A 24,204-nucleotide genomic window follows, 5' to 3' on the forward strand; every position below is an offset into this window, starting at 1 on the left:
GGCCAGTAATCAGGATCTTTCTATATTTAATTCATTCCTGTTTCGCACCCCCCATCCCCCACCCCCCCTTTTTTTTTTTCCTGATGATATTAAATTCAAGCTGTGTTGGAAGAGAATGAGCCACAAAAGTGGCTTAACCCATGGAGGGGAAAGGTGGTTTTTAAGTGTTGTTTTGACACTTTGTCTTGTCTTTGGTTCTTCATCCTCCTGTGCACCTCCTCCTTGCCTGCAGGAGACTAGTAGTGTCACTGCCCTTCCTTCTGCCACATAATTACTCCTGGTTTTGGGGAAGAAAATTCTAGCTCTTCAGCCCTCGTGAGTTTCTGCAAACAGTGTAAACACCACATGACAGTTACTGTAGGGGCAGTAGTTTTATTAACCTCTGAGGAGGGAAGTTGCCAGACTGGGGAAGTGAGATAAGAGGGCAAGAAAACAGAGATGACAGAATTCAGAGGGAAAGTCCAAATGGGTTTAACTTTTTAAAATCCACGTCTCAGGAAAACTTCCTGAACAACCACAAACTGGGCAATTTATCCTAATAGCCAATGGCAACTGGAAAGAGTTATGTTTGTTTTCCCTCACAGAAACATTTGCTGTGAGAAACCCTTTATCTTCTGCAAAGGAAGAGAACCTTGTATTTTCTACCAGGATATAACTCCACTTGATTAAACTGTTGCGTTGTTATTTGCCTGGAAGATACCTTTTTTTATAGACTCGGCTCTAGCGCACTCCCATAGCTGAAGAGGATAAAGAACTTAATTGAAGGTCTGACACCCTTCAGAAGTACCAAACTATGGCAAGTGGTGGGTCTTGGCTGTTCTCTTTCTTCCACAGTTAAAGCTGTTGAGAGCAGACATTTACCTGAGAGATCCCTGCCTGCCACAAGAAAAATGACAGGTCTTTGGAGGCTGAGAGACAAGTAACAGTTTTGAAGCCTTTTCCATTGTGATACAGCTGGTGTCTGCTGTGCTGCTGTTCAGCGCTCTGACTGCAACATGGAGCGTGTATGACTTCTGATAGCTTCGTGTAGCCTGCTTGACAGCATCTACTAAACTGGCATCTGTTTTGCATCTGTTGGGCGCTATTTGTTGGCCGTGCAGTACTGTAGCAACAACTGTTGGTTCATGTTTTGGTTGTGGTACTGGGAATTGCATTTGGAAAAGGATACCTTGCTTTTTCAAAAGTGTCTTTTAGCATGGCGTCCCCACTATCTCAGTCTTGCAATGTTTAAGAAAGCCAAGCAATTTGACAGACTGCTTTGCTGACGTTGCTGTTGTACTTTTGCTTTTGTTTACACTTTCGATATTTATTTTAACTTAATGGAGTATAGCTATAACTGTCATACATATTCTCTAGAGTTCATTGAAGAGGTTTTTGCCTAGATGGTGTTTTCAACAAAAATGCCTTTTAATAGAATTTTTTTTTCTGTTTCAGTGGTGAGTTAGAATATATTTTATATTTCAAAATGTGATTTTTTTAACCCATTTTTATTGTCTTTTAATGTCTTGTCAATTCACTGGTAGTTGTTTTTAAATAGAAACCAGTGCTTGGATTGTTCAATGTAGGGCAGTGGTTCTGCGTTTTCTGTAACCAAAAGCCAAAGGCAGAATGAGACAAGTAATGAGCAATCCTCAGAAACACTTTTTACGTTGACTTAATTCATTCCATGCACACATGAGCATTGGAAACTCCTTTTTTAGGTCTTTTTGAAAGAAATCAAATAATCAATTTAGGAAGACCTATGTGCTACTAATTAACCCTTATTTATGGTCTGAGTTATAAAGCAGAATTCAGTTTTCACTACAGTTCACAAAACAAAGTCTAGTATGATGTGGCATATTTGTGAAAATATCGCTTAGTCCTAATTTTGCTGTTGTCGTCTTTTATTACATCACTTTACAAGAATTTGAGATATACCAGTAAAGGAATCATGGAAAATCGGTGACATTTTTCATGCTTTATACAAAAGGTCTTTCTAACCCATAGTGGCTACTTTTCCTATGTCCTCTGTGCATACAAGGCTGTGCAGAATAATAGTGGCCCTGAATGGACTGAGGATCCTCACATGCCACTGTCTTGGGAGATAATCTTTGCCAAAACAATTGGGCAACCATTTGAATTGCTTGGAAATTTTCTGATGAAATAGTCTTTTGCTGAAATTTATCAGCATGGTGAAATTGAAATGTTTTGCAGATATGGACCAACTTGTCAAAGTTCTGATGGAACCTAAGCAGAGCTGTTGCTTGTAGGCAGGTCTTTCATTTTATTGCTTTTCTGGCAACTTACCTACTTGGCAGGTTACTGTGGTTCTGCGGCTTCTACGATACATTGTCCTTTCCCAACAGCACCCCCAATTAGTGTTCTTCCTGCGATAAGCTAGAGCAAGGGCTTCATTCTGTTATGAAGAAGTAAGAAATCATACTATTTTTTTTATTTCTAATCAGAATGAAGAGATTACAATCCTTATATTAACAGCTTCTATCCACTTAGTCCCTGTGTATTGTGCAAGTGGATCAAGCCAGGATCATTACTCTTTCCTTGTGCAGAAGTTTATGGACTCTTGCTGAACTGCTGATACACGCAGTGGTTTGCCAAGTGAAAACTGTAAGCAAACGTTATCTTTACCTCTCCAGGTTTTTTAGCATATGTTTTGTCATTGATATGTTAGTCTGTCATCTTGCTATTGTATCTGCTTGCTACCATGTGCATTCAAATTTTGATATATTAAAAATCCTTGTGTGATACTAATGTATGGTTGATAAAATGGGAAAATTCTTTTGGAGTCTTTTTGCAGTTTTTTGTTTTTTGTCTCTGTAGAACTTGGTGATATTCTCCCATGACTACTGACTACTGTAAGACCTGTTAGCACTTTTTGTGAGTCTTTACTAGACTCTTACCTACAATCTTAACCATCTACCTACCATTACTTACGAAGGCTTTTGTAATTGATCTTTACAACGTTGATTCAAATTCCTTGAAAGAAGGATGGAAGCAGATGGCAAGTGCACATTTTTGTCACCTTCAATTTACTCAAGATGTCCTAGTCTACTGGCAACAAACATGTTGAGTTGTTGGGAGACAACCTATATCTTCAGGGCCTTACTTGTCAACAGAAAATGCTTTTATGGTCTTTCTCCTCTCGCTAGTAAATAGAGTATTCAAGATAGTGACACAGGCACAATAAACACTCACTGTATAGGAATTCTGAAGGCTTGCTGAGATGTGACTGTTTCGGGTTTTAGAGCCTCCTCTGCGTAACATTCTGTATTGTGTATTTTGCAGATAATGGCAACTTGGAGAAGACTGACTAATTTATTTTGACAGAGTTTCATTAGACTTAGTTCATTTTGAAATTGGTCATTTAAATGCTTGCAGCTGCCAGAAACGTAAGCTGGTGTAGACTTGAACAAATAGGAGGGAAAGAGGTAGTGGGGGAGCTAGGTTGCTGGCAAGATAGTGCACTGTCAGGTTGGTACAGCTAGGAATGTAGGTAATGGTTTGTATATGAACTGAATGGTTTTATAAGGTATTGATCCAGATCCTATAAATACATATGTCTATAAATGTGTGCAGAAGAAAAAGTGGTTGACTCTCAAAAAAACCCCAACCAACCAACCAAAAAAAAAAAGTAGGGAGATGTTACTATAACCACTGTGAGCCTGTTCAGCTTGGAGTTTTTAATATCCAAATTGCCTTGCTTTTTGTCCAGAGCTATAAGCTGCTCTTTCATAAGCAAGTGATCATTGATCCATTTGTCATGTGAAGAAGAATAGACTTGATACTAGACTGCTTTATCCACTTTTTGCATTTGAAATGCAAGCTGTAGTGTCACTGAGCTTATTCAAAATATCGTGACCCTTATTCCACTGGGCTCTGCTAAGCAGAGAATAGAAGTGATTTGCGTCCTTAGCTTAACCTGCTTTGTCTCATAAGTTCAGTAGCAGCTGTCTCATATAGCTAATGATGCTACACAGTTGATCTGGGGTTTATGGAAAAACTACATAATTAACTACAGTCAGGTAAATCTTCATGCAGTTTTGTTCAAAGTCAGGAGCCTGACTGGCAATGATGAATGCAAGGCAGTTCTGAGCATGGAACAGTATGTTTAAAATAGAAGATAATTTGATTTAGAATACCCAGCAATGCCTCTTAATCTAAAACCTGCATGTGCAGGTGGTTGGTTCTGTGCTTCGTTTGAAGCTGGTGCTCTCGGATCAGTGTGCATACGATGTGTGCTCATAGGTCAGCAATGGACTGCTCTGCCCCAAACAAACCCCTCTCCGGCCCTCCAGTGCTTGAATACAGGTCTGGAAAACTTGCATTGATTGTACTGGGCTTTGGATCAGATCTTAATTAGCTGGCTAGACAGCATTTGAAGGAGAATCCCTGGAGGTGCATACAAAACACACAGCTGTCCAAACAAGGCAAACCTGATTACTCTAAAGCCAGTATTGCAAGGGGAGAAACACTAATCATTGCTGTAACAGTCAGACTTCTGTGGGAAGAGAAGCTGAATTTAGTGCTCATTGAGATGGGTCGCTTTTTCTTGGGGAATTGATGATATGCTCAGTAGACACAGCACATGGTGCTGAGGAAACTGTTGATTTCCTTCTCTCCTACCCAGGGAGGTTTCTGTCCAATACAAAACTCGCAGAGCTCTCCCTGTCTGAATTCTGCCTCCTTTGAACTTCCATTTTATTTTTTTTCAACTCTGTTGACTTTTAAGGTTCATTTTTGCTTCTCTAGTGGGCCCTTTTCAATGTTGAGAGGGTCAAAACATAGAATTTATCATTTTTTTTGCTGGTACAGGAAGCTGCTGTTGTGTTATAAGTGCTTTCAAATGGTGTTTCTTGCAACCACGGAAATATTGTGCAAAGTGAGCAGGGGTGGGCGTGCCCTTGTTGTTCCTGCTATCAGACAGTTGCTGTTAACTTCCACATGAATTGTAGTGGGTGCCTGTTGTCAGTTTTCAAATAGAGTAATTGTTCTGCCTAAAGGGAGTGTTCCTACATGAAGTAAACATACCATGTCTCTTTTTGTAAATACTTTTTCTTTTTTGTTTCTCTTTTCTTCATGTAATGCCATCAGCAGTTTTCTTAAACTGATACTGTATTTACAGAAAAGAAAAACATGGTGAGTGCAAAACAGTATTGGTAATTATATTTCAAGTCAGGTGTCTGTTTCATACACCAGCTTCTTGCCAGAACTGAAGAGCAGTGTCAGTACCAAAAAAATGTGTGGGTTTTTTTTTTTTTTAATGAACTTTGTATTTAAAAAAAATAATTCAAAAAGTTATTGGCAAAGACGATGGGAATTTGTTCAAATCAGGAGTGGATCATTCTGTCTGTACTTAAACACAGATTTGAATTCTTCAGTAATGATGCATTATGTATTGGTCACAGCCTTTAACTTTTTTTTAATGTTAAGTATGTTTTTATTACAGGTACACTATGTTCCACCACTGCTTGTGTGCCTGCTTTGTCTGACCTCCTGTGAGTACCAGCAGCAAGTGGGTGACTTGTGATGTGCTTATTTAAAGGGCTTCATCACACTCATGTTTCATACAGAGATTTCTCAAGTGATAAAAGGTAATTAACAGTTGGGGATTTATCTGTAGTGAGACAATGCTCTGATGTTTGAACCTCCAAAGTTGCATGTTTGAAGTGGTATGGGTTAAAAACAAAAACAAAAACAAAAACCAAACCCCAACTAAAGGTGGTGGAGGATTATTTTCAAGAAGAGAGTTTAGATTTTACAAAACTGGTAGACACCATAGCTCAAATTGTCTGCAAGAACAACAACAAAAAAATTGTTCTGAATGGGGCTGTGAATGCTGTGTATTATTAAATCATCAGGATTTTGTATGTCCTTCACATTTTAATGAAATTTCTTGCATAAGTGGTAGGTTTCAGTCTCATTAATTTCTTCCTGGTTGACTTGAAAAGAACCATATGAACTAGTACAGTCTGATGTGGCTGGTAAAATTAGTCCTCAGATGCATTGGAGGTACAGACAGTGACAATACAAACATGTTGCGTTGTAGGTGCTGGTGATTGTGCTTAGAGCAATACGGGGAATGATTAATCTCATCCTTTAGAAGCTGTAACTTGAAATATTATCCAGATTAGGGACATTAAAATAATCCTATTGGATCAAATACTCTGTTCATTAGCATCAGAATCAGAGCTTTTATAGTTAATAGCTTTGATCTCTAGATCAAGATGTTTATGTTCCAGATTTTATTACACATTCTTGTTAATGTGGATAAATGGACAGGCCATTTTTCACTTTCACTGAGTCTTGATTATGTCAAACATTGACCTTCAGATTTGTGTAGGCCTAGCTCCTTTTTGGCAGACAATACCTCTGCGGTACTGTGGGTAACTTGCTATTCTGGATGTATTAAATTCATTTATACAACTATGGGAATTCTTTACATGAATGTTTACATTGTTTACACAAACAGAAATTCTTTTGAATTACAGTATGATGACAAATATGTTCTGTATACCCCAGAAAATGATAGTCAAATATGTTCTGGGAACAGGTAGATTAATGTCTTCCCGGTATATTTAGTCTCAAATTGCTCAACTTTTACAATGGTCAAAAGAATAGGTCATATTTTAAATACTCTGGATGAGCAGAAATTACGGTTTTTTTGCCACGTGTAATGTTTCTGTTGTGCTGGGGCAATGGTCTCTGGATGGAGCAAAGAAAGGAATACACAGCGTATCCAGCTGAAGGCTTGTCTGCTAAGAAGTACAGGTGAAGGCAGTTTTGTTGATGGTGAGCTCTTTCACACCGCTGCCGAGTGGTGATTGTGTGTTGCAGTTATTGCACATGTGAAGCTATACTTGGATGTATAGGGCAAAGGCCAAGAAAATATGTTTTCTGGTTTTCAGTCAAGCAACTGATTTAGGGGATATTTCTTGCTCTCACCTATCGATTTCATCAGCACTTTGACATAAAAGATGAACTTGAAACTTGAAAATTATTTAGATTGAGGTGGTAATACAATTATATAAATAGTGTCTCTGGAGATTATTCTCATTGTCTCATGGAACCTTTGAAATTAGTGCAACAAAAAGAGTTGAGTATTCTGTTGCAGTATTTACTTTGCTTTTTTTACTGCACTTTGTTGATACTTCACATTCTTAGGTATGATAAAGTAAGGTTCCCTGCTTGGTTTATGGAGTTTTTTATATAGCAACAAGGTGGGAATGGTGAGGGTTTTCTGATACGGCAAATGTATTTGGAAGTACACAAGCTTTATGAAGGAGAGCTAGGCACAAGCATGTCTGTTGAGTTCGCTTTTGAAGTTGGCCAGGTTTTCACTTAGGTTCTGTAAGCAGTATTTCTGCTTGGATAAGACATAATACCAAGTGACCAAGATGAAAGGTGTGTTGGGTCTGTCTGAGATGGAGTTAATTTTCCCACAGCAGTATGAGGGCTGCTGTGCTTTGTATTGGTAGCCAGAAAGGTGGTGATAACACACCAATGGTTTGGCTGTCCCTGAGCAGTGCTCACACAGCATCAGGGATGTCTAACATTCCCCACCTCACCAGGAGGCTGGGGGTTGGCAAGGTCTTGAGAGGGGATGTAGCTAGGACAGCTGACCCAAACTGGCCAAAGGGGTATTCCATACCATATGGTGTCTGCTCAGCAATAAAGCTAAAAGAAAGGAGGAGAAAGGGGGGCATTTGTTATTTGTGACATTTGCCTTCCAAAGCAACTGTTATGCTTACTGAAGCCCTGCTTCCTGGGAGGTGGCTGAACATTGCTGATGGGAAGCATTATCTTGGCCCACAAGTTTTTTCATCTTATTTTCTCCCCCACTCCCTATCCTGCGGAGGAGGGTAGCGATAGAGCAGCTTGGTCAAACCACCACAAAGGATCTGTCGGTTCAGGTGAAGGTTGTATTCTACAAAGGGTTAATGTTAGAGTATTTTAGAAAAATTACTGTGGTAATTAAAGAAGCCTTCCTCTGGGCATTAGAGCTGTGAATGTTTTGTATAAGTAAGTGGTAAAGCACAAACATTACATCTTGCATATTGTTGAGGTAGTGAGAAATCTTTTAAATACAGTGTCTCTAGGGAGGTAGTGGTTATTTTATTTGAAGAAAATACTTGTTACCTGTGTGTTGCTTTTTGCAGCTGAAAGCACAGATTTTCTCATTTAAAGGTGGCTGGCTGTATAAACGAGTCATAGGGAATCCATATACCCCCCTAGATCAGAGCCCAGGGAATCGTGTGAGTGACGCTTGCACCTCGAAATTCAGATTTGTAGGTCTGTGATACACTGGCTCTTTGTGTTGCTTAGTTTGGAAAATAACATGATGCGCCTTTCTCATGGTGATGGTAGTTGGTTTTTTTCTTTCTCCCAGAATTACCGTCATGGTAGCATAGTTTTATACTCATGTATGTGTAATTGATTATTTTTGTCTATCATGTAGCTCATTAAGTTAATGTTTTCCTCCTTTAAGGCGTTTAGCCTTTGCTGACTTAACTGTTGTGATCCATTTCTTTAGCACAAATCATCTTTAGCCCACAGAAATGTGTAGTCACACACTTACCCCTTCCTCAGTAATTGTAGTTAGGAGCAGAAAAACAACTCAAGTTCTGAACAGCTCTTTCATGATAAAGCGACATAGTTCAATATAAACAAAAGCTGTTGAAAAATGCACTTAGAGACTATAACACCCATCTGCCTATGCAAAACAAACATATTTATGAGTTAAACCATAGTTTGAGTTAAACCATAGCATTTTCATGTTCAGTGTCTTTATTATCTGTTCAATATCTTCATCAACAACACATAGTAGGATTGAGTGCACCCTCAGCAATTTTGAGGATGACACCAAGCTGAGCAGTGCAGCTGATGAGCTTGAGCAAAGGAATGCCATTCAAAGGAACCTTGACAGGCTTGAGAAGTGGGCCCATGTGAACTTTGTGGAGTTTGGCAAGGCTAAGTGCAAAGTCTGCACCTGGGATGGAGTAATCCCCAGTATCAGTAAGACTGGGAGATGAGTGGGTTGAGAGCAGCTCTGCAGAGAAGGACTTGGGAATACTGGTAGATGAAAAATGAGACATGAGCTGGCAATGTGTGCTTGCAGCCCAGAAAGCCAATTGTATCATATAAAAAGAAGTATGGCCAGCAGGTCAAGAGATGTGATTCTGCTCTTGTGAGACTCCACTTGGAGTCCTGCATCCAGCTCTTGGGTCCCCAGCACAAGGAAGGTGCGGACAATTAAAAGCGAGTCCAGAGGTGGGCCACAAAAATGATTCAGTGGGCTGGAACACCTCTCCTCTGAGGAAGGACTGATAGAGTTGAGGTTGTTCAGCCTGGAGAAAATGCAGCCCTGGGGAGACTTTATTGCAGCCCAAAACACTGAATCAAATCAGTGATCAAATCTTTATAACTGATGTCTTGTTTAGACCTGTTCCGCTTTTTTCAAAATATGAAATGCTGAATTCCAAGTAGTAGTTACTTGCTATCAATTTTAGTAAAAGCAAGCCTTATAGACCATGGTCAAAACTTTTATTTTAAGCATGGATTATACTGACTAAAATTATGATGGAGTCACACTAAAGACAGTCTTCAGCTGACATGTGGAATATGCTGTCAGTCTCACTTGTTAAAAAAACCTGGTGGTGTTTTTGCATTATCAAATATATATGGTAATATATTGGGGTTTTAGTCTCTTCTTTTCTTTGATTACATTTATCAGAGAAGAGGTCTTAGAAGTCCTCCCATTTGTAGATACAAAACAAGTCTGCTTACTTAAGAGTCTCACCTCAGCACGTTTTCTTTTAAGTGTCTGCTTAAGACTAAAACTCAGCTGAGAGGTGCTATTCCTACCCTTATTTTCATCGGCACCAGTTTGTGACCTAGGCAGTTCTGTCTTGTATGTTCTTGGTGCAGCTTTTGCTTTTAGACTGGGAATATAATGAGTTACACAGATGTCACTGAAGGGATTATTTTGACTTTCAGTTTTCATTAACATGTTTCAATTGGGCAGGTGAGCACATGGTGTCTAAAATCCAGTTAAAGGTAATAAATCCTCTAGCTGGACTCCCAGTTAGTATCTTCTTTTTCCTGTCTGTAGAGTCTGTTACTTTTCAGACTAGGGCTGTGTAGTAAACAAAAGAAAAACTCAACTTTTAGTAAACATTCTAAGCCATTCTCCTGTTGTCAGCTTACCATTTTTACTGTGTCCGAACAGTACTATCATTAAATAGCAGTATTACAAGCAAACCCAGCAGATACAGTTAGTCAAGAAGTACTCCTTACGTTTCTTCTAGGCAAATGCTCTGAAAAGAACCAAACCAAACAATGGCCTGTCTTACAATGACAAATATGGAAGGTACAGCAACTTCTACTGTCCACCAGAATGGTGACATCCATGGGAATACCAATGCACCCAAGCAGACAGAACCGTTACTTCAAGTGTACCTTTATCATTCTCCTGGGAAGACAGGAGGAGATTACCTTCAGTTTCCTGCTGGAGAATATGTTGCAGAAGAGATTTGTGCTGTTGCCTGTAAAGCCTGTGGTAAGTATGTATGCACCTAATTGTTTTCCTAACGAAGGAGTGAAGTTCAACTTAATGCAAGAAAGTTTTTAATAATTCAGAGCTCATCAAAATGGTGCCATTTTAACTGAAATGCTAACCTGTCCATTCTTTCAGAAGTACAGCACCAGGCTGCAAAACTGTCCCTTGTCAGAATGGTAGTGAAACTGAGATTATAATTGGGTGACTGCCATCTTTTTTCAAATAATTTAAGGGTATACTATCCTTTACCTGGAATTTTTCTTTCATTGAGCTGAGGTATAGTTTGGATAGTTAAATCACAGCAGAAGGAAATAGCTTGAGTTACATTCTGATGTGAGCCTGCAAACACAGATTGATCCTGGAGATTATGCATGTATTGTATATTATACATGCTTAATCATTTTGCACATGGAAACTCTTCTATTAAATACAACATGACTGCTTGTGACTGTGTGGTCAATGCTTTTTGTAATCATTTAAGAAATAAAGTGAGTGACAAGGTAGTATATTTGAAATAGAGAAGCCGTATTTATATGTAACAATGCCTTTGAATTGTTACATTTACTCAAAGTTTAACATGAACAGGTGGTGAAACCCATAGTAAAATAATTCAAATATTCTTTTTGTGAAGGTGTCTTTCTTTCATTGGAAAAGCAAGTTTAATTTGTGCCTTAAAAAAAAAATAAATTCCAATAAATTAAAGCAGTTCTTTTCTTGTTTCTCATGCATATATGCACACAAGCATATGTACACAGAGTCACCCTATATCTTATTTTGAACTGTCAGTGGTACAAAGCTGGATTTGGCTTTTAGCTTTCCAAATGCCGCATTTCAGGTATAAATGAATTTAAAAGAAAGGCTTGTAATTCCAAATCTTTATTTTTCAGTGGATCACAAATATGAAGCTGCTGACTCTGTACATTTTGTTATCTCCGAACATCTTATATCTTAGTGATTTTGTCCTTTGATTGCTATACTGTTACAAAATATGGTTTTAATACTTCTGTGAGCAATCTGTCAGTTTTTTCTGTGCTGTTGAATGTCTTCTACTGACTGAATTGCATTCTGTGAGTTGATAATTTGCTTGTATATGCTAGTTTCACAAAGATTCCTCTGGGTTTAAGCTGTGTTTGTTGGAGTTCTTTAGGCATGGCAGAGTCTAAGATCCAAGTCTTGCAGAGCTGCTTTTCATGTAATATTAGATCTTTATGGAGATAAGCACATACGCATTCAGCAGAAGCACTGCCTGGGATTAATTCTGGGGGACCATGAGGAAGCGGGTATGGTATTCAGAGGTCTGCAAAGTTCCAGCCATGTGAGATTTTGCTGCTGTAATTAACTTGTAGGTCTGAGTTTGACAGATGGACCTGGGAGTGTTCTTCAAGTTAACGTTATCTTTCACTGTGTCCCCAAGGTTCTATAGTGTCTTTTCTCCAGTTGAAGGAAAAAAAAGAGAAGTATTGTCTCTCTGCTTTAGAAAATATGCCCGTACTCATTTCTGTAATAAAGACCGATTTCTTAGCACTGGTGCCCATGATTTTGGGGCTTCAGTTTTGCCTCTGTTAGGTTTGTCTTAGTTCAGACTTTCAGGTACAGCATGTAAAGGTGTATAAGGCTTGGGGCATGGCAGGAAGTGAAGGTTCTTCACTTCCTGAGTGTTAAAGTGGTACTGCATTTTTATGTTAGGTGATAGTTAAATATGTACTTAATGAAAATAAATACTGTTGTAATCACTGAGGATATTGCTGAGGGAGTGAAACCAGAGACCAGTTTTACTAGATAGTAATGGGAAAACTTGCTTCTTTAACTTAGAAGTTCATATACTGACTTGCCAGAATATTAAACTGATGAGAGCTTCAGTATTTTCAAAATAATGGGGTCTTTGAACGAACATACTGTATCGTCAACCATGATCTCATGTGCCTTGCTTCCTTTGCTTCCTATCTGACTAGATTATTTTTTTGTGTGATAGGGCAATAACAAGTCATCTGAACACTAACTGAAAATATTTCAGTTAGTCTTCTAATGAATCAGTTAGTTAAAGCTCACCTTCCAGAAAATCTCCCAATCTAGTCTGAGTTCACTGGAATAGTAACTACCTTGGTAGTTGTATTAGCCGTTTCTACTGTTATTGCTGGTCTGTCCACGTTTTTCCTTCCTTTTTCTCTATTCTAAATATTCCTTACTTCAGTTTTCAGAAGTTTGTTCAATTTATGTTTTTCTTCTCCTTTCCCCATCCCCATCCTTTCCCCATCAACCTTAGGGAGATATTTATATGCTATAATCAAATTACCTTTAGGTTGTCTTTTTGTTAAAACCTGATTAAATAGGTTGATTCCTTTAGCTTGAATGTTGTTAACTGTTTTAATTTTTTGGCTGCCTTCTGCACTATCACCAGTTTCCCAGGAAAATGTGCCGCCTGGATGATACTGTTCTCACCCACATCAGAGACATACAAGATCCAGTCCTTGCTAATGCACAAATCCAGTTAGTCTTGTTTCCTGTGACATAATCTGAAGACTTCATACTCTATTGCTTTTTGTCTGACCTCACCAATCCTTCTCAAGTCTTCTGCCTCTTTAGGGTACCAGTTTCTGTTTTGCTTTTATGGCTAGTACCTAGCTCTTAGATGCATCCTCTTATACTTGACTGTTTTAAAAATAATTTTCTATGAATGGTACTCCTTATCGAGTTCTTATATTTTTCTATTGTTTCAGCATTCTTCACCAGGGTTTCTAAAGTATATCAGTAGTGACTTTGTATATTTGATTATTTGTATAAATAAAATAATTTATGAAGTTGGGCCTTTATCCTTCTAGAGCTGAGGTAGACAAAGTCTGCTGAAGAGTGATTTCTTAGCAGCTACTATGACAGTATTATAAAACCTTTTTTTCAAAGGAATTTTTAACTTCATTTCTTTCTAAGTTGGTGGATAAGGCTGAAATGGCTGCAAGTTTTTGTTCCCTTTTGTGAAAGTTGTTAGTGCTTAAATCATGAAGTATCACTTCTTATTTTCTGGTTTTTCTAGGAGGTTTTGTGGATGTACAGCAGAAATGTAGGTCTGCAAACCTTGTACAGTCAAGTAATGTTTATGTTGGCAAGACTCCTCTTTATGAAGTATTCTTATTCATAGAAAGAGGAGAGTGGTTCAGATAGTAGGCATGTCTGAAATATAACAACTTGGTAATTGTTAATGAACTTTCTCTCTGGTCTGACTGTTGATAGCGAAGCTGGTTGCATTGAATTATGACTGGATGTTACGAGTGGCAAGCAGGACTGGATCTAGGCAATATTGGCAGTCAGAGAGACAGTATTGTTATGATCCTTTTGCACAGTTCAAACGATTGAAGGATTTCCAGTCTGTGCCGACTTGACTTTAGATCTCTTGTATATGGCATGTATTGGCTATATAAATAGTAGTCTGTCTAAATATTATTCTGTAATTGCATGCCAGTTTGAGGTATGCATGCAGAAGCTAAGCAGTTTCTTACTTTATTTAAAAATAACTTTCCGGTTTTGGAAAAATATAATAAATACAAAATTTTTTGTAGGTTCATGTTTTTATATAGAAAACTGTCTGAACATGAAACTGAATATCACGTTTTCTAAACAGAAATGCAAGAATGAAGTGTCTTGAAATTAAGTTTAAATTGACTAGTCACTGTCATTGTTGAGCTCTTGTATGCTAATCAGTATGTTAATTGTCATATAAAAAAATTACAAATGTCACACCAAAACCAGGGGAAGCATTTGTGCTCAGCCAAAGAGAGAAAGTGGTGTTAGAGGAGCTAACTGATGGTGGAAGTGAAATATGATGGAGAAATTGTTCTGGAGGTTACAGAACCATTGTGTTAGATGTGTCTTTTAAACTCAGTATCTGTGACTTATTTTCCTAAATCGTGGTTTTAAACCCTTTTATTTTCTCCACTCTTTCAAATAATCTTAAATGAAATTTTAAGCTGTTTCCTATGTGTTTACAATCTGTCTATAAAACTATCAAGCACTGAAGGCCATTTGAATGCAAGTAGTAGCTCAGGAAAGCCACTAGAGCTGGTGCGAAAGAGTGATAATGAAAGCTTGATGTGGTATTTTAGAGAACTAATAAATGACTATAAACTTTGTTTATAATTTTGGTTTTACTCAGTGTAAGTTATGAAGAAAATGTAGAAATCTGTGTTAAAAAATTAGCAGATGTAATTGAAAATAACATGAGCTGATTTTTGTTGTGGTATAGGTAAATCAGATACAGACCAATGGGAACATCTGAAAACTTTTTAACAATTTTTTGATTTATTCATCAGCTGAATAGTATGAGTAAAAAATATGTGCAACACTTGTCTGTATAATCCAAATTGTTACTGAATTTAAGTTAACAAAGTTAAAAAAGAAGATATTTTTCTATTACATAGATAAGTGATTTGGTAAATGTTTTAACTGTGATTTACATTTATAAGTAAAGCATTGCTTTGGTGTTAGCCAAATAAATTTGTTCCGTGTTCTTGAAAATCTTAATAAATTAGAAAGTATGCAGAGCTGGTGACTTTAAATGAAACTGTAACATTTAAATAGCACACTGAAAAATGTTTTGGCAAAGGCAACCAAGGAGCATAGTTTTGTTTAGCACCTTGCATTTCTGTCATTACTTGTCCCCCTGGTGTATATGAACCCTAAATTTCTGTAGGATGTTTCTGACTTGATTAATCTCCTTCGACAGCTTTGTTTTCTGCTTTCGCCCCTCCCGCTCTGTTAAGACCATTAAACCCTGAACTCATAACTTCTAAGGGAACTGGAATCCCAAAAGGGAACCAGTTTGATAATCGTGACTGGGTTGCTGAGTTACAGGTGGCTACAAGTTAATAAAACACTTGAATCTGTTGGCTTCAGTATGTGTTAGTTCTGTTCGTTGGTTTTTGTTGTTTTTGTTTTTTTTTTTACTGTTGATAACCTGAAACTCTGCTTTGGAACCTTTTCATTCCCACCCATCTGCTTTGCAAATAGATTGAAAGTTCCACGGTACTTTCCTTGAAGACTGTTGGTGCCACCCAGAAAGCCCTAAGACCACAGAGATTTTTAATTATACCGAAGTAAAAACACTGTTTCAAAACACTCAGCGTGACTAACCACTGACAGTGTCTGCAAACATTTTCAAGGGAGCAACTGTGTTGCATAATGTGATGATTGTGGTGATGGTAGTACCTCTTCGCTTGTGTGGTTCAGAGGAGTTTCCTTGTTAGTAGCTGAATGATTTTAAGCAGACTTATACTTAACTTGTGGAATTTCCAGAATACACGTGGCTTAGAGTTATTGTTGATTATAACTGCCCATTGTGGGGGCTTGGTGTGTGTGTGTGTGTTTTGTTTTTTTCTGAAGTGTTGGCTTTCCTGAAAATCTGCACACAACACACTGCTGGCTCCCCTCCCCGCCCCAAGGTGAGGAATTAATTAGTCAGAATTATGGGCAATTCTGCTTTGCCAAGAAAGGAAACACGTGCTTTGATGAACTGCGCAGAAAACACTTTGTTGATAGGATAAATACATTGAATGTGGTGTCAGAGTTCAGTAAGTCTCCAGTTTGTATGAAAGATGAGGGAAAGTAATATTTTTATGTAAAAAACCAAGCAGTTTTCTATCTGGTATGTGCAAGACTTTTTAAGTGTTAGATAGTTTACTTGACAGGTATGTGTGAGTACTGACTAATGTTTGTATTAGACTTTGAAAATTGTTTTTAATCATCAACTCCATGCATCTAATTGCTTTCATATGTATGTGTCTAATGACTTTTTATATGCTTGAACTGACAATTTCATAGGAGTATTTCTACTGCAGACTGTGCATGGCTTCGACATTTCATAATAGCTTTTTGTGATGCACAGTTTCTGGTTGTTTTTTTTCTTTAGAGGGACTTCACATAATGAAAGCATATTGTATAGGTGAGAGGGTACATAATGTCATTCAAGGAAGAAGTACAGAAAAACTTCAACTGCTTCAGGGTGAATGAAGTAGTGCAACTTGTCTGGACGTGGAGCTCTAAAATCACAACGAGGAAAAGAAGAAACTATGCACCTCATTCTTTTTTTAGGCTTGAAGTAGAAGTTTGAGGAATAAACTTCTGTGTTACAGCCTTTCATAATGTTACTTGACTGTCTGTGTAGCATTATGAGGCTCCCTTGTTTAGCCTTACATACTAAATAAAACGATTGCCAATAGATTGTCATGTTTTTGTCTTTTCAGTAGTGCAGGAAATTTATTCACTAGCTCTTGCTTAGAGAAGCAAAATGTAGAACAATTCTGCTTTTATTACGTCTTGAGTCACTCTCCTCTCCTAATTAATTATTGATTGATTGGATAGCATGGTTAATGCAGTGCAGAAATCCAGGGGAGGCTTTTTAGTACCTGTGTGAACAGCTTTTCTGATTTCACTTGTGTGGAAAATACATTTCTCAGAAATTTTCACTATTGTTGACAGGTCAGGGCTTCATCAGAAGACTTTGATTCCTCATCAGTCCCACCCCCAGTCTTGGTTTTCATTGCTTCCAAAGAAAACACTTAAATACTGCAATTATCATTCACTTGAAAAGTCCCTGCAATTAATAGTGCTAGTAAGAATTACATGAAAAGAGACATTTCTGGCCTCTCTGCTTTCATCAGATCTTTGAGGACAATTTTTAAGACTCTTATAAGGGTGTTTGCTCTATATGTATAATTGTTGAACTTTTTGAAATGTAGCAATATTCTGGCACAAATGCATAATTCTTAAGGGGGAGAAAAAAAAGGGTAACTCCTTTTCTTGAAAAACCCTTTATGATTTATATGTCACGGAGCACTGGCAGTGAAAGGTAAAAGCTACCATTTGGAATTACATGTGCTAAAGTATGAGGGATGGATGAGTGCACAGTTTACGTTTCATACATAGGAAGACAGACAGCAAAGAGGATTTTTTCTTTTTTTCCCTTAATGCCAACATTTCTGATTCGTAGGTGTAATTCCAAAGTCATGTTCCTTGCTTAGTTAAAAGTTTCAAAATGGCAATGATATGATTTGCATATGAGTTTTTTGGTTTGTTTTTCTTGAGAGGGGGGTGGTGGGTTGGGGTGGGTCTGTAATGTATTTGGTGAAATATTATAACATTTGGATTTTAAGAATATGACTTGGAAATTTTCTCTTGTTCAGTGTGCTTACATGGGTTTGTTAATACTTAGGGGAAGTGTGTCAGGGAGACTAGGTATTTAAATATTCAGCATTGTCTAGAATGGTGTTTAGCACCTAGTTAGAATCCTGAAATGGGCTGGTGAATTGTGTGCATAACACTGAATTGATCTGAAATTATTTGGGATACAAACACAACAGCCTTAAAACTGCTAAGTCAGTTGCTACTGATTTATAGACAACTGATCTGTAATGTAATCTAGTTGATCCCACTTCACATAGCAAATGAGAACCATGTTTGGTTGCATGGGGTTGGTTTCTTTTTAACTCCATAAAATGGAGTTAATTTGATATTTCTCAAAACCCTGATGGATCAAGTATGTCTTACTGCACCATAAATTTGCAATATCTAGATTTACAGCCAATCCTTCAGTTACTAATCCCTTAAGAGTTACTCATTTGGGGGAGTTTCTCTAGGTTTTGTTTTGCTTTGGTTACTTTATATAATGCTTTCCATTTCTGTAGTCTCCTGTAAATCTATGATTCCTTTCCATAGAAAATCATGTGTCAGCACCTATAGTTCTGGTATATTTTGATGAGCTTAAGTTTAAACAAGTGTCAGATGATAGGCCTATAGATTTCAGCATTTTAATCTGACATATGCACAATAAGCCTCTTATTTTTAGCCCTCTTACTGACTCCTTACAGAGAGAACTCCCATTTTGTAATGAGTTTAAGCTATTTGTTATTTAACACTGCATTACTCTTTGTTCCACAAAATTATGCTGGTTTATATGTGGAGTTGATGGGGGTTTTCTAACTGATTGTCTTACATGCACTTTAGACGTGATGAAACAAATTTGGGTCTGCACCCTTCAGAAGTTACCTAGATGTTGGTCAGAGCAGGAAGAAAGGGTGTGGGTGTTGTCCCCCCACCCCCCTTGGTTTCTTGTGTGTATTTCAGTGATTTCATTCTGACTCTTTTGAGCAGGGTTGTGGGTGCTTTGCATTTTCCCAGAATTCTTTTGTCTCTTAAGGTCATTTAAAGTTATTTTTGTTGTCTTTGTGTTATGTTTTCAGTATTTTTTGCCTTCTTTCCCTAGTATCTTGCATTAATGTGAACATAGTTTTCTTTCATTATGGCCTGCTGTGACTTTAACGCCACCCTTTTCATCCTACTCTCTGACCTCTAGACCTGTTATCTTTTCCTGTCTTCAAAGTATGTTTGTCAGTGGTTGAACTTCATCCTTTTGTGCTGTCAATTCTTGGGCATGTAACCTGTTTTCAAAATAGTAGCACTGGCATTGCATGGATGCGTAACACTACAGAAAATACAATGCTGTGGCATCTGTCTTATGTTAGGCTGTACTGTCAGCTTGGAGCCCAAAAGCCAAGGTAAAAATCTGGTGCTGCTGAAGAGTGGATGCTCAACCAATGTCCATAGTTTGTGATTAAGTGGGATTGCTTGTCAATTCTCATTACAACAATCCTGAATTGGGGGGGGGGGGGGGGGGCGGAATATTTCCCAGTTTTGTTTAAGAATATATGTTTGGGTTTGTTCTCAACTGAGCTATGAAAATGTAAATGGCGGGTCGTTGTCCTAGTCATCATGACAACTTCCTTTGTATTGCTTTACTTCTTAATTTTTCATCTAAAATCTTAAAATCAATGCCCAGATCTGTTTTTTGAAAAAGTAAGGAAAAAGGTTATATAGCTGTTACTAAACTGAGATGCTAAGAATCCATTGTATTAAATGCCATACAGAGAAAATATTGTAGTCTAACAGTGAAGTACAGGATAACAGGTGAACACAGTCTGCAGTCAGAGAACATAAAGGAAGAATGAGAAAATAAAGCAGCAAAAACAGTCTGCAGGTTATGGGATGGTGATTTGCAATGCTGTTGATAGTGATAGAGTAGTGCAATGCATAGTTCGAGAACATATGCCAATCTACTACTTGATCATCTACCATGATATTTTTTTTAAAATAAGGTGGACTCTTTGTGAAAACCATTTCCTATAAACATTTATTTCTCTGTTCTTTGTTTAGGTATCATGCCAGTGTATCATAACATGTTTGCACTTATGAGTGAAACTGAGAGAATGTGGTATCCTCCAAATCACATCTTCCATATAGATGAAGCAACCAGACTCATCCTAATTTACCGGATAAGGTAATCTAAAACAAATATTAAGTACTTTTCATGGTAAAACAATACTATGTGAGGAAACACAACCAACAAGATACTTAGTTGAACTATAGTTTCTCTAAGAAGTTATGGACAGATGTTGGTGATATTGGGTAAGAGATAGATAGAAGTATCAAAATTATTGGAGTAGGTTTGAATGGCATTTTATCAATTGTCTATATACTATGTTTTCAATGTCAGACTGAAGAAACAAAAATGAAAAATACAGCAGAAGTAAAAATAACATTTTTCTTAGTAATGATACCTCTTACCTCCTCTGTGCTTGCCTATTTGAAGTTCGTGGTAGTTCTGAAGTGCAGAGTAATTATCCTGTGTAGCCAGGCAGATGACTGCAGTAGAATCATTTTTCTCTAACCTGATTTTTGAATATGGACATCTAAAGCTACAGTCACAGTTTTGTTCGTTTACCTTGCGTAGTGTGGCCTGAATGTTTCTTTAGGAACTCTCTCAAAGGAAACTGGAAGACAGTAACACAAAATTCTCTATATTCTGATTGAGGAGGATAAGTTTGCAGAGCTCCTCATCCTTACCAGTATAGCTTATCACCCTTCTTAATTGCTGTAGTACTTTTAGACACCAAGAACTGGATCCAAAGCCTTTAGTTGGCTAACTGTGGCTTTATATTGATCCTCCAAACCAGCCAGCATGAATTAGATATCTGTCTATGAAAGCGATAATGTCTGGTGCTGGTAAGCGAAAGAATCTGTTCATTGATGTTTGCTTAAATATTTCCTAACAGGTTTTATTTTCCCCACTGGTATTGCAATGGCAGCAGCAGAGCATATCGGTATGGCGTCCTTCGAGGTGCAGAAAGCCCTGTTCTTGATGATCTTGTCATGTCTTACCTGTTTGCACAGGTATGATTTGCTTGTTTATTTTTTAATGCAGATTGGTAAAGCTTGTTAGTATTTATTCCCTTCCATGTCTTCTGATAGTAGCTGTGTATGCTCTTTGACAGCTTGAAGCCCACTCAAGATGAAAAATAAATTCCATGTCATATTGTGTATTTGGAGAGATGAAGCTTTAATAGCACTTGTGGGGGGGGGGGAGTGTGTTGCTCCTTTCTTGTGCCACTACATTGTGGAAGTCTTTTCAGCGTGACTTGCATTTGGAACTGGCACAGGGTAGAACATCCTCTCCATATTGACCTTTTTGAGATTTAAAACGAAAATGCTTTGAAAACTGTTTCTAAACATGATGGTAGCTGATACCTATTATGAATATGTGCAGCTTTTTGTGGATGAAGGTGTTCATTCAGAAGAATGCTGTCATTACAAAAAAAACCCCAACAAAACAACCAACCACAAAAAAACCAAACCCAAACAAAACAAAAAGCCAAAACAAACAAAAAATGCCACACCACAAAAAAAACCTTTGAGCAGAATGCTGCAGTTTTAATTTGCTTTCTTGCCTTCTTGTTTCACAGTGGCGAGATGATTTTTTGGATGGATGGATACAGATGCCTGTTACTCATGAAACACAGGAAGAATGCCTTGGAATGGCTGTTCTGGATATGATGAGAGTGGCCAAAGAAAAGGACCAAACCCCACTGGCTATTTACAATTCAGTCAGGTGACTCCGTAATTCATAGTTATGACACCTATCTGATATCTAAACCAGTATTTTTGCATGTTAGCATCTAGGAGGAGATGTACAGCTGTTGACAATTGATTTATTCTGGTGCAACGATTCCATAAATTTACCTATAGTGTAAACTATAAATTAGTAGGAAAATTGTATCATGGTTGCCATTCATGTTCTTGGCTACCAGGATTTGATTCTCTTAATGAGAGGTAAGGCAGCAGCTACTCAAGTGGGAAAGGTTGTAAGCAATTGTTTGAGCTGGGAGACAGCTCTGGAAGTTATCAGATCCCACCTGTGTTCAAATCAGGACCTACTTCAAAGTCAGATGAAGTTATTCAAGGCTTGTCCAGTGAAGTTCTGAAGGTGTCCAGAAATGGCGATTCCACCGCATCTCTGGGCAGCTTTATCCTGTGTGTGATCACGCTTGCTGAGGAAGATTTTCTCTCTATCTAATAATCTCTCAGCTATGATATTGATTCTCCTCTTGTTGCCTCTTGTCCTTTCACTGTGCATATGTGAGAAGAGTCTAAGTCTTCTCCATAACCACCTGTTAGTTCAAGACAATTAGTAGAACACCATACTTGAGCCTTCTTTTCTCTGGGCTGAACAAATCAAGCTCCCTTATGCCTCTTCTGTCATGTCGCGTGGCTCTTGACCATCTTGGACCAATGTCTGCTAAACTTGCTTGAGTTTATCAGTTCACTTTGGTTAATCAACCTAATTGGTTTCCTCTCCAGCTGAGTTAATTCTGTCCCTGATTAGTACTTAATGCTTGATGTTTGTCTTTTAATGAAACCTAGCAAAAGTGAAAAACAGAATGAGACAACAACTTGGCCAGCTCATTGAAGGTGACAAAGTACTCTTTTGCCCTCTTCATGTAGAATACAGACTGTGATATAGGAACTTCAGTGAGAACCAACCACAAGTTCCACCTGCTGTATTTTCAGCCAGGAAATTTGTCCTATATCCATGTAGTTGTCTCTATCCATGTGGTATCCTCTTTCCAGCTTCTACATCAAAGCAAGCAACTGTGTAACTTCTGCTGCTTTACCTCAGTACTTCAGCAAAGACTAGAACAGACATGTCTGGATTTATGGAAAATGCATTATGTAATATATATTGAAACTTGAGTGAGGGGGAAAAATGGAAAATGGAAGAAGACAGGGCTGTATTATAAAGAACATACAACAGATTGAATAAAGGATACTTGTTATCCTACAGTTCAAAGAATAAGGTTACATTTAGAGGAAAAGATGTTTTCATATTGACTTGTTTAGAGCAGAACTAATTATCTTTGCTGGATTTAATTTTTTTGCTGATTATGTATTCACAGCTACAAAATGTTTTTGCCTAAATGTGTGCGAGCAAAAATCCAAGACTATCACATTTTGACGCGAAAAAGAATAAGGTACAGGTTCCGCAAATTTATACAGCAGTTTGGCCAATGCAAAGCTACTGCCAGAAACTTGAAACTTAAGTATCTTATAAATCTGGAAACCCTTCAGTCTGCCTTCTATTCAGAGGTTTTTGAAGTAAAAGAACCTGGTGGAGATCCTTCTGGAGAGGAACGTTTTGCAACCATTGTAATAACTGGAAATGGTGGTATTCAGTGCTCAAGAGGAAAACTTAAAGACTGTGAGACACTAGCAGAGCAGGTAATTTCTTTTATTATTTTAATAATGGTGCAGTTTATCATGTAGCAGAGTGATTAGCTTATATTGGAAATTCTGATTTACCCCTGGTAAATTTGGTAGGTAAATTTTACTTCACAGTGATGATCCAATTTGTGTTTGACTGAGGCTCACAGTAATGTACTGACTTAAACAGGGTAGGATTTCGAAATTATTTTTTATTGAAGTATTAGAAGAAAGTCAGTACTTGAACTTGTAATACGTCTGTGCTTGACAAATGAAACAGTGTTGCAACTTTGTTACTGTAAAAAAATGATTGCCAAAAAGTAATGACCATGTCTCCAGGTGTAGGTAAAATGCACAAATTCCTCAAATTCTCTTTGAAAGCAAGGTTTTAAGGACTCCAAAGCCCAGGTAAATTTCCCTATACCTATTTCCTGCTGCAGTTAGACTCCTACCAGTGTCTGAGCTAGCAAATTTAAAGTGACATTTCTGTGACTGCAGAGTCCATGTACTCTTTGTTCAGGAATTAAATGCTAAAATTATTTGAGTAAGTGCCAGTAACGGTGTGCTGATGCATTTTTATTCATCAGTATTACTTCTTTTGTGTGTGATTTACCAGCATAACTATTCATGTTGTTGAATTCACCAGAATCTGATATATGTTGAGAGTGGGAGTTTTCCAAAGGTAAAATTAAAGGCAAAATGGAGCATGTCAGTTTTCCAAAATACTTGTGTCCATTATTTTGGTAGTTTTGATTCATAATATATAGCAGTCAAGACCAAACTACCTGTAACAATTTGTAAAAATACTATTTTTTTTTTTAATACTAAAAATCCAATTACATACCCAGATGCTTTGAGTGTGCTGTTCTTAGAATATTTGTAGATTGACATTAGGTCCACTTACCTCATTCATAGTTGTTATTTATCAGCCCTCTACCTTTCCTAATTTGCATGTAAATGCCGGTTATTCTGGCGGAGCTAACATAAATGTCACATTTTGCAATTTCTAGTTTTATTTGTACAAAATTGATGCATGCAATGCTTTTTGGGCCTGGCAACCAAGCCTGTAGTAAGAG

General features: G+C 37.7%; 1 protein-coding gene across 16 annotated transcripts in view; it reads left to right on the forward strand.

The window, feature by feature from the left end:
- JAK2 (Janus kinase 2) overlaps nucleotides 1–24,204 on the forward strand; it is a 91,737-nt gene that overhangs the window by 29,968 nt on the left and 37,565 nt on the right. For 8 of the 16 annotated variants that reach the window (XR_008730254.1, XM_055699216.1, XM_055699213.1 and 5 more), the window contains 6 exons: nucleotides 5,444–5,588; nucleotides 10,302–10,552; nucleotides 19,748–19,871; nucleotides 20,647–20,764; nucleotides 21,334–21,479; nucleotides 22,825–23,146. Coding sequence is in view for 15 of the 16 variants with exons in the window: in XM_055699216.1 (XP_055555191.1) it covers nucleotides 10,333–10,552; nucleotides 19,748–19,871; nucleotides 20,647–20,764; nucleotides 21,334–21,479; nucleotides 22,825–23,146 (930 nt within the window). In the remaining variant the exon portion in view is untranslated. Of the gene's footprint in view, nucleotides 1–400; nucleotides 804–985; nucleotides 1,005–1,157; nucleotides 2,605–5,114; nucleotides 5,134–5,443; nucleotides 5,589–10,301; nucleotides 10,553–19,747; nucleotides 19,872–20,646; nucleotides 20,765–21,333; nucleotides 21,480–22,824; nucleotides 23,147–24,204 lie in introns of those variants that run through there. The other 8 variants (XM_055699226.1, XM_055699227.1, XM_055699221.1 and 5 more) reach the window with 7 other exon arrangements.

This window comes from Falco cherrug, chromosome Z (assembly GCF_023634085.1).
Source record: "Falco cherrug isolate bFalChe1 chromosome Z, bFalChe1.pri, whole genome shotgun sequence".
Lineage (NCBI taxonomy): Eukaryota > Metazoa > Chordata > Aves > Falconiformes > Falconidae > Falco > Falco cherrug.